We start from the raw sequence: 11005 nt of genomic DNA on the forward strand, positions 1-11005 counted from the left end.
AAAAAAACTCTTTATCCAATAACTAACTTTAATAAAACAGTTTAAAGTCAACTTGAACACCTCAAAACACTTTAGTCAATGACAGTTCTCAAAAACTTAATACTCAAGTTATAACGTACTTTAAAATACTTTAAATCAATGCAATGAACTGTAAACTTCTAGTCATCTCACACTATTACACTTTAAAAGTTAAAACACTTTGGGTTCTGTTATCTCTCACTATGACACCTTAAAGTACTTTAAGTCAAGGTTAATTCACACAGTATTAACACTTCAGCTGTCGAAATCCTTCATCAAAACAAACTTTATCGTCACTTCCTTAAAACAAACACGGAGGTATTTCTCCTAAAGTAACTTAACAAGTACATGCATTTATCATTTACCGAGTCGCAGCATACGAAGTCCAGGTAGGCAGAACTAATGGTGAAACCACAGTTAATTGTTCTAGTTTTGCCACGACGGCTCTCTGAAGGGATTCCAGTGCATAATATTGGGCCTCTTGAAGACACTCCAATAACTGGGAAATACTGTTTGGCAAGGTTCTCATGTCTGTATACATTCTATTTCTTAGGTGATTGAGAACATGCCTGAAATGCGTAGGGTCCCGATCGAAAGTAAGTGTCTTCATTTCTGTTAATTCGCCGTTGTTTATAGCTAATGCGAAAATGCACTTGGGATCAATAGTGAGATTTTGGATGGTTGTTTCAAAGTGGGTGCCTCCAATGTTTAGTAGGATCCTATCCGCTTGTGCTACACTATAACCACGAAGGATGTTGTCTTGTGGCCTTCTCGACTCCTCAGTATCGGTTTCCCCTTCTTCTTGGTGGTTGTCAGGGGGTTGATTGTCACCCCTTACTCTCTTTGCACTTACTCCAGGGCTTTCCTTTGTCTGTCGCTTCCTGACTGACAGTTCTGCCTCATCACTTTTCTTGCCTTCACTTTCTCTACACTCACTTACATTCACTCCACCTGTCGTTATCTCTCCCATTTCTTGTGCTTTCTTGAGAACTAATACTTCCTGTCCTTCCTCAGTCTGAGTATTATCGTCGGAACCTGGCTTCTCCCTTTCGCTTTCTTTCTTTTTCTCCCCCATTTCGTCTATTTTCTTCCTTCCCTTAATATCTGATTCTTCACCTTGCTTGTTTTCTTCGTCTTTCTTTTTTGTTTCACTTGTTCTGTGACTTTTCTCTACATTATAGTCTCCACTTCTCTTTTTACCATCACTTTCTTTGTCCTTCTTTCTTTCACTTTCCTTTTCTTTCTTCGTCGTTTCACTCGTTCTGTGTCTTTTCTCTACGTTAGAATCTTTCCTTGGCTTGGTTCTTTCACTTTCTTTATCTTTCTTTCTTTCGCATTCCATTTCTTTCTTTTTCATTTCACTTGTCTTATGCTTATTCACTGCATTAGAATCTTTACTTTGTTCCTTTCTTCCTCTTTCTTTGTCTTTCTTGCTTTCACTTTCCTTATCTTTCTTTTTCATTTCACCTGTCTTTTGACTTTTCTCTACACTAGAGTCTTTCTTTTGTTCTTTTCCTTCACTTTTGTTTTTCTTTCTTTCAACTTCCTTCTCATTCTTTTTCATTGCACTTGTCTTATTCCCTATATTAGAATCCTCACACTGTTCGTTTCTTTCGCTTTCCTTGTCTTTCTTTCTTACACTTCTTTCTTTTTTACTTTCACTTTCTTTTTCTTTCTCAGTGCTTGTTATTTTACTGGAGTGGTCATCAGAAACTTCTGATAGTTCTGTATCTGAGATATTTGAAAGGGGGGATATGGTATTTGGCGCCGCCAACATGTCTTTAATTCTATTATCTAGACTTTGCCTAATAGGACTGTTATTATTTTCATCTACGGCTCCCGTAGTGTCGTAAAGTGTTGGCTGCACCACCCGTTTCCACTCCTGGTATTTGGCATAAGCCCCTTGACTTTGCTTCTCTGGGTCCAGCAAGGTGAATTCCTCTGTCTTTATATTTGGACAGCTGTGTCTTTGTCCACGCCTTTGAAACACTTTGAAGCACCGGTGGCACTGCCATAGGAATCCACTGTGCTGTTCTTGTAAGTGCCGGCACAAGACCGTATAATTACTAAAGTAAGGACCTCCGCATGGTTTACATCGATACTGAAAGTATAGCAACAGTATTTGGTGAGGGATTATAATGATAAAACTTAGCATTTATTTTAGTCAAATGTTCGTTTCCAGCTATTTGAAATTGTTTACTTCAATATCTCAAAACTTAAGTCAAAATCGTAACTGTCTATTTAGTCATTCTGTGACTGAAATCTCTTCATTACTTTAAGAAATGTCCTACTTGAAATAAATGTTCTGTGACATACACAAAGTATCTAGTTGAATACCTCCCACCATTAGCAAAGTTAAGTAATAAACAGTTTCACAGGTTTTAAAGGTAATTACACCTTAACTGTACATGTTTACACATTTATTAAGCCTTCCAAAGATTCTGGTTCCCGCGATACGGCTTGAGACGGTCGTGATGTACCACTTTCGCTTTCGATTTTTGTGACCGCTGTACCCGGTAAATAACATCGTTTATTTTCTTAATGACGCGGAACGGACCAACCCATTTACAGGCTAGTTTTGAGCTTAAACCAACATATCGCTTATTCTGATATAGCCACACCAAATCACCTTCACAGTAAGCATTTTGATTTGCTCTATGGTCATATATTCGTTTTTGAGTGTCACTGGATATCTTCATTCTTTCTCTCGTTATTTCATGTATTTCCGTTATGATTTCATCAAGCTTTACCGCACAATCACTTTGAAATTCTGTTTCCGGCTCTGGCCTACCAATAACTAAATCTATTGGCAAATTTATTTGTCTTCCGAACATCAAACGACACGGTTGAAATCCTGTGCTTTGATGTACCGCTGTGTTATAAGCTAATGTCATAATTGGTAAGTAATCGTCCCAGTCCTTCTGATGAGATGATACAAACTTAGCTAGCATATTTTGTAATGTTCTATTTGCTCGCTCAACTAAACCATCTGACTGTGGCCGGAAGGCAGTTGTCCTGGTCTTTTCTGATCCCAGTAGCGTGCACATCTCACTGAATACTTTTGACCCAAAGTTTGTACCCTGATCGGAGTGTATTATTCTTGGAACTCCGAAAATACAAACAAAGTGGGTTACAAACTTGCTAGCAATCGTAACGGCTTCCTGGTTCTCTACTGGAATACCCATTGTCCATTTGGTAAAATAGTCTACAATAACTAGAATGTATCTGTTTCCTTTACTGCTGGTAGTAATAGGACCCATTATATCTATACCAACTCGTTCCAAAGGAGCACCAACTTGATATTGTTTCAATTTTGCTTTGGCCTTTTTACTTGAGGCCCTAACCGAGTCACATATATCACACTTCTTGCACCATTTGTCTATGTCAGAAGTCATTCCATACCAGAAGAATCTCTGTTTTACCCTTTCAGTTGTCTTCTTTACACCTAATTGACCACCCGTTGGACTGTCGTGAAGTTCTTTTAATACGGTCGCTACTAAACTTTTTGGCAATACAATTTGGTATATTTGGGATTTTCCATCATTATTTTCTGTGACATGATAAAGTATGTTGTCTTTGAGTACAAGAGATTGAAATCTGTTCCAATAATACTTTAGTCCTACCGGATGGGGAGCTACATCTGACCAGGTTGGCAGGTTTCCATCTTGTACTTTCTGTTTTAAAACAGTAATAACTGGATCAATATTCTGTTCACGAATGATTAATTCTTCGTCTAGATCACTTTCAACATGGCGACAAACACCGCACGCAAGTTTCCCCTCAGGGCAAGCCCTATAGGTAACCTGTCCATCCCGTAATGGGGAAACTGCATCAGTCATTGCACTTTCAACTTTATCTGTACAAATACCCTTAATAACATCTTCATTCGGACCGTTTATACAGGAGCTGATCAGACTACAAGTATCAACATTGTCCCTATCTCCTGCTACCGTCACGGACGCGACCCGATCTGGTTCATTCTTTATCATTTCAGTTCTTTCACTTGCTTCACTCGTGCATATCAACCTCTGTTCATTTTCCCGTGGAAGCCCGTCGGAGAGGGTCAAAGCCACTAGATCCTCCGAGGTCAATTGCTTTCCACTCTCAATACATTCTGACTTTCCTGCGAATTTTTCTTCTGCTCGCCTGCAGTACGAGCAGCCGGCCAAACATGGCCTCCTTGACAGAGCATCTGCATTTAAATGGACGCGTCCCGCTCTATGTCGAATTTCATAATTGTAGGTGGATAATATTTCTAGCCATCGTGCCATTTGGCCCTCCGGAGATTTAAAGTTGGCTAGCCACCGTAAAGCGCCATGATCCGTCCTTACCACAAAATGACTACCATAAAGGTAGTGATGAAATTGTTTAATCGCCGTTATTACTGCAAGTAACTCTCTTCTTGTTACACAATAATGCCTTTCTGCTTTCGACAGGCATTTGCTGAAGTAGGAAATGACTTTTTCCTGGCCGTTCTGAATCTGTGACATAACTGCTCCTATACCCACTGTGCTTGCATCTGTGTCAAGAATAAATTGTCCATGTGTAACTGGGTAAGCCAAAATAGGAGATTGAACAAGGGCGCTTTTTAATTTAGTAAAAGCTTCTTCACATGCTTCTGTCCATTTAAATTCAACACCTTTTTCTGTCAGTTTATGCAATGGTTTGGCAATAGTTGCAAATTGTGGTACAAATCTTCTGTAATAGGAGCATAATCCTAAAAAGCTCCGTATTTGCTTAACACTGTTTGGAATTGGCCAATTCTTTACAGCCTCTATCTTGTTTGGATCAGTTTCGATTCCGGCGGCACTTATCAAATGGCCAAGAAAAGAAACCTGAATCTGGAAAAGGTTACACTTATCCGGACTAAACTTTAGGTTTGCATCTCTAATTCTATCAAACACTTTGTCAAGACTCTCTACATGTTCCTCAAAGGATTTTGAGAAGACGATGATATCGTCTAAGTAAACCAGGCATATTTGCCAAGTTAACCCTCCTAACACTCTTTCCATAAGTCTCTCAAAGGTGGCGGGAGCGTTACACAGTCCAAATGGCATTACTTTAAACTGCCAAAGACCACCCCCTTGTATGGAAAATGCTGTTTTGCCTTTGTCAGTTTCCGACATTCCTACTTGCCAAAATCCTGACTTACAGTCTAGTACACTAAACCATGCAGCACCTGAAAGGGCATCAAGGGTGTCGTCTATCCTTGGTAACGGCTGACTATCTTTTATCGTAAAATCATTTAATTTGCGGAAATCACAACAAAATCTTATGGTACCGTTGGGTTTAGTAACCATAACTACTGGGCTACTCCATGGGCTATTTGACGGTTCAATTATGTCTTTGTCCAGCATATTTTGAATTTCCTTTTCTGCGGCCTCTCTTTTCGCGATAGGAACACGATAGGGTGCTTGTTTTATAGGTTTTGCCTGTCCCGTATTGTATGTTCAACTAAATGTGTTCTACCAATGTCATCTGGCGTGGATGAGAACGACTTTTGATGTTTAGAGAGTAACTCCTGCACTTTGACTTTCTGTCCAGAAGTCAGATTTACTGTTGCCCGTTCAAAAACCTGTCTTAAATGTTCAGGAATTCCGTCAACGGTTTTGATTTCGTTGACATCTGCACAAACTGTCTTTATACATGGCCGTTCAACACTTTCATATGTTGCTACTAAAGTATTCTTGTAAACCTTGATTGGTTCATCTGTCAAGTTCATCACTCTTATCGGTATAGTCCCTGAATTTAATTCAACAAGAGATTTGGCAACCATAACACCTTCCCTTTGACAAAACATTTCTGACCCTTCTATTATACCCACGGTATCTTTAACAAAGTCTACGGTTTTTCCTGGAACAATACATTCACTTTCAGGTGGAATTATAACCTCATTAGTCACTGCAACTCGACAACAAGAAGCATTAATTTGACTGTCCTTTAAAAAACACTTAATTCTTTCACCATTGATAGTCAGATACTGCTTACTCACTATAAGGTCACATTTATGAGCCTGAAGAAAATCAACTCCAATAATACCATCATTTTTAATGTCAGCAATAAGAACTTCGTGTCTTACTGTATGGTTACCTAAGGTTATGTTTGCTGTAAGTTTACCATGAACAGGGGCACTCTCACCAGTAGCAGTGATAAGAGACATTGTTGTTGGTTGGACTTCTGTCTTTTCCGACGCTGACCAAGAATCTACCAAACCTTTCCTTATAATGGTTACCGTAGATCCTGTGTCGACTAACATTGACACAGGTATACCGTTTAATTCTGCTACAACAAAAACCCCATTTTCTGTAGTCAAAGTGTTTGTTGTTGGTTTATCTATATGAACTCTGGACCTAGCATTTACTGTCGGGTTCCGGTCCTCAAACCCGACCTGTTCCCGTTTCCCTGATCCCTGCTCTTACCATTCAGGGTAGCAGAATCATTTTCACTTGTCGCTTGTCCACCTGCATTATTCCTTGTTTGGTTGCTATTGTTATATGAGCGAACATTACGATAATTGTTTCCGTGGTTACCGTAACGCATGTTTCGCCCACCTCTGTTGTACCCATTTGGTCTATTTTCATATCTGTTACCGGTTGGTGTTCTCGATTCTTGAGATCTTTTCATGTTTTGCATGTCCTGTAGTAATGTGGATAGTTGACTGGACAATTCGTTAAACCTTTTCTCTGTTCCAGACTCCTCTGGACCCATACTACGAACAGGTCTGCCGCGACTCCTATCTGCAACTTTATGAGCATCTAATCTAACGGCAATTCTCTCAGCCTCAGTAATAGACTTAGGTCCTACTTCTCGTAGTCTCAAACGAACATCAGCATCTGGTAATGCATCAATGAAATAGTCCATAGCTAACAAGTCTATAACTTCTGTTGTGGCACTAGGATATGCTTTGCGAGTCAACTTACGAATTGTCTGAGCCAATTCAGGTATTGTTTCATTCTTACCCAAAACTCTACCTTGAAGTTTCGATCGAAATATTTCTGCACGGTTTACAGATCCATATCGATTTTGCAATGCATTCACAATTGACAGATAGTCCTTTCTTTGCCTTGGCTCTAATTCACAGAGAAGTGCGCGTGTTCCCCCAACCATGCTACTTGCCAAAAACAATGACTTTGTTTCATAGTCCCATCCATTTAATTCTGCAACTAGATTAAACTGAGTCAGATACTCATCTAAATCATCAGTCCCATCATAGGTTTGAGGTTTCATCTGCGTCTTCTTATTTGTTACTGGAGGGATCATTGGTGTGCTGTTATCAGCAAATCTAACATGATCTAATCTTTGAAATGAATTTGAAACTCTATCATTACGTGATACATCTAAACGCAGCGCGTCACCGTCTCCGGCCGCGGAATGTATACCACGTTCGTCACGATGCCCCCTTCCAAGACGTTGACGGGGACTGGGGTCGTTGGACCCTTCTGTATTTACATTGTTTTGTGAAATGTCTCTTTCTTCATTTAATCGTGTTTGCATACCATGCAACTTTTCATCAAAGTTAGACAAGGTATTTCTTACTTCGTTTCGGACAGCCTCCATACCATTTCTTAATTCTGATCTTATTTCACTCATATATTTCTCAAAGCGATTAGCTAATTGTACTCCGTCTCCTGCATCATCACCCGTATCTACTATGTTTTCAGTAGGGTCACGCGTTTGAAATCCATTAGCACCTGCTTCACTTTCATTATCGCTACTATCATGTTCATCATCGTAAGACCGCGTATAAGCATGTTCTTTAATGTTAAATGTTACTGTATCAGAATCTTCCATTTTTGATAATTTTAGCCACCAGTTCCAGAATAAAAGATCTTACTTCCGACTTATTTCTGTCAAATTGTAGCACTGAAGTTGTAAACACGATAGATCTTTTAGTATCCCACCGCTGCCACCAATTTTGTAACGCGGCGCTTTGCCACTGTCACAAGGGATCCGTCTGGGCCTGGCTTTTGGCTAAGTTGTATTATTAATGATATGGAAGGGAACTCATAATCGAGACATTTAACATTTAACAATTTTATTAACTGTAAAACTGTAACCAAATTCTATGTAAGTTTCAGATATATGTAACGTCTTACAAAGAGAATATATGTAATTTCATCAGGTATTTATGTAAATATGTTTGGTAAGTCTATGTTGGTAGTTAAATAATGATATTTTATCGAGGTAGTGTCAGTAAAGTTCTTGTACTGCTACAGTTTCAATTTCAGTAATAATTCTGATGTTTGAATGTTATGGTATAATCATTCCTAAAATCTTATGAGTCTCTCACACTTTAAAATATCACACAATCTATCCAGTTCATGAAATCGTCACGGTATACTCTGATATTATTGAGTAAAATGTCAATAAAGTCTTCAACGGTAGTTACGGTTTCAGGAACTCAAGTGTTTATGCCAATGGTGATTTTGGTTGCTATGCAAGTCCGTTACACAAGATATCAGGTTGTCCGGTTATTTATTGTTGGAAACGTCTTAAGCCTTATCAGCACCCAATGTGCTGACGAGAGTTCCAGTGGATTATAGACATCAATGAAAAGAGTCTAATGTACAGTTTTGTAACTCAGCCATTACTGTCGCTGTAAGTTTAAATGGTACCACGCTTTGAGAAAGTTGGGTAGTCCCTGACGGTAATAAATGACTGTTCAATAGCACTGAAGATACTGAAGTATAGACTGTTCGGTAAAAAAAGGCACAATTCTTTGAAAGTTGGTGTAATGTCACTGACGGTGGTGTAGTTATAAGGATACAGTAGGATAACATAAACCCTTTATGTTATACTGACGGTGTTGTAGAACTGACTGAAGATAGAATGGCACAGCTCTTTGGAAATAGGTGTAATCACTGACGGTGGTGTAGTGTGACACATTCGATGGTAAATGGTTAAGGTTTTATAGCACTAACGGTGGTGTAGAATTGCACAGCTCTTTATCACTGACGGTATTTTAGAATGACACCAATACTATAAAGCACTGACGGTCTAGTACCAAAACACAAAGACTATTATGATGGTTTGGTACCCAGACGGAGCTATAGGATATCACAACTCTTTTTAAACAAGTGTAATCACTTACGGTAATAAAGCACTGACGGCACTGGTTCTGTAGAATGACACATTTATGATATTACTGGCGGTAATAAACACAGCACACTGGAATATATTATTAACACTGACGGTAAGGTAGTACTGACGGTTCCGTAGAATGCCACTTGAGAACTTTTTATAACTGACGGTACTGTAGATGCATGGACACAAAACACTAGGAAAATAATACTGACGGTTTTGTACACTGACGGTAAAGTAGCACTGACGGTATTTGACACTGACTGTAGAATAGAACAAGTTATTTAACACTAACGGTTTTGTACACTGACGGTTCCGTAGAATGACACCTGAGAACTTTTTATATTACTGACGGTACTGTAGATGCATGGACACAAAACACTAGGAAAATAATACTGACGGTTTTGTACACTGACGGTATTTGACACTGACGGTAGAGTAGAACAACAAGTTATTTAACACTGACGGTTTTGTACACTGACGGTTCCGTAGAATGACACCTGAGAACTTTTTATATTACTGACGGTACTGTAGATGCATGGACACAAAACACTAGGAAAATAATACTGACGGTTTAGTACACTGACGGTATTTGACACTGACGGTAGAGTAGAACAACAAGTTATTTAACACTGACGGTTTTGTACACTGACGGTTCCGTAGAATGACACTTGAGAACTTTTTATATTACTGACGGTACTGTAGAATTTCACACTGGCGGTTTTATTGTTGAACACAACCGCCTGTTGAAATAACTGACGGTAATTCACATGACGGTTTTGTAGCACTGACGGTTCTTTAGAAATTGCACAACCTTTTCACATTGACGGTAAGGTAGTACTGACGGTAGTGTAGGTCCACCGGCAGAGAGGAAACAAAAACCGTAGGACCTTACGGTTTCATACCGTCCACGGTTACGGTGCTATTGGTATTCAGCAGGAGACGGAGGGAGTTGGATGACGGTTGACGGTGGCTATGGTCGACGGTATATCCGAAAGACGGTAATTCTAGACGGAGACGGTAGTTGTTAATACCTGTACAGAGGTGTCCATCGTTGTTACGGTTCTGAACCACCCGAGATTCCAACTCGAAGTGACCTGTGGCTGCTTTCTGCCTTTTATAGTAGCTATCGCAGGCCGATTACGTCACAACAAGTGCGCTCATAGAATAGAGAGTATTTAGGTTTAGAGATTATCCAAAATGGCGGCTTTTACTTCTTCCGTTATAGTTTTAAAGTTATTGAAGCTTATTTTGAAGATCATATGTTATGCAAAGCCAGTTTTTAGTATCAAATGATTATTTCACAACAGAAATAAGGGTAAGATGATGATAATTTACCCGTGAAATAAATTTTATATCTGAAATTACAGGGACTAAGTTACGCCTTTGCTTGAAAAAGGTGGGTGGGGAATGACCGATTTTGAAAAACAAGGTATCGTTGGACTCGTCTCCTTGCGTGCTAAAACCTCATGTATATTATCTGTTCCTGATTTATAAGCCATAGATTTTTAGAAAAAGAAATAGGTCAAATACAACTAACAGTGGTCAATTTCTGCACACACACACAAAAAAAATTATTGTCAGATACAGCGGTGGTGAGACTGACAGGTCATTACAATAGGTAGAGGCCGAATGACTATATTTGTGCATAGCTTTGTGATACGAACACACCAAAGTCACTTTTATCAGGTAAAAAGGAATCAGTTCGGCAAAACATGTTTCTTTATGATATGACAAGTTCGGTATTACCATGTCCCATTTGTTCTTTTTATTCCTCCAATTGATATGAATCTTCATATACACCATCAGCATGAAGTGGACATTTGCATATTATCGAGACTTCTCTATCCGGTTATTTATTCTGGAGTTATTGCCAATGTGAGGGAGACTTTAAGTTTGTCCTTTT

The 11005-nt window shown here is 39.1% G+C and overlaps 1 protein-coding gene across 1 annotated transcript; it reads right to left on the reverse strand.

Annotated features, from left to right (window-relative positions):
• Positions 1–216: 216 nt before the first annotated feature.
• On the reverse strand, positions 217–2190 carry LOC128557195 (myb-like protein X). The gene has a single exon (XM_053544190.1). The coding sequence runs from the start codon at positions 2171–2173 to the stop codon at positions 380–382; it is 1794 nt and encodes a 597-aa protein (XP_053400165.1). The 5' UTR covers positions 2174–2190; the 3' UTR covers positions 217–379.
• Between the last annotated feature and the right edge of the window lie 8815 nt (positions 2191–11005).

The sequence above is a fragment of the Mercenaria mercenaria genome, chromosome 5 (assembly GCF_021730395.1).
Source record: "Mercenaria mercenaria strain notata chromosome 5, MADL_Memer_1, whole genome shotgun sequence".
Taxonomy (NCBI): domain Eukaryota; kingdom Metazoa; phylum Mollusca; class Bivalvia; order Venerida; family Veneridae; genus Mercenaria; species Mercenaria mercenaria.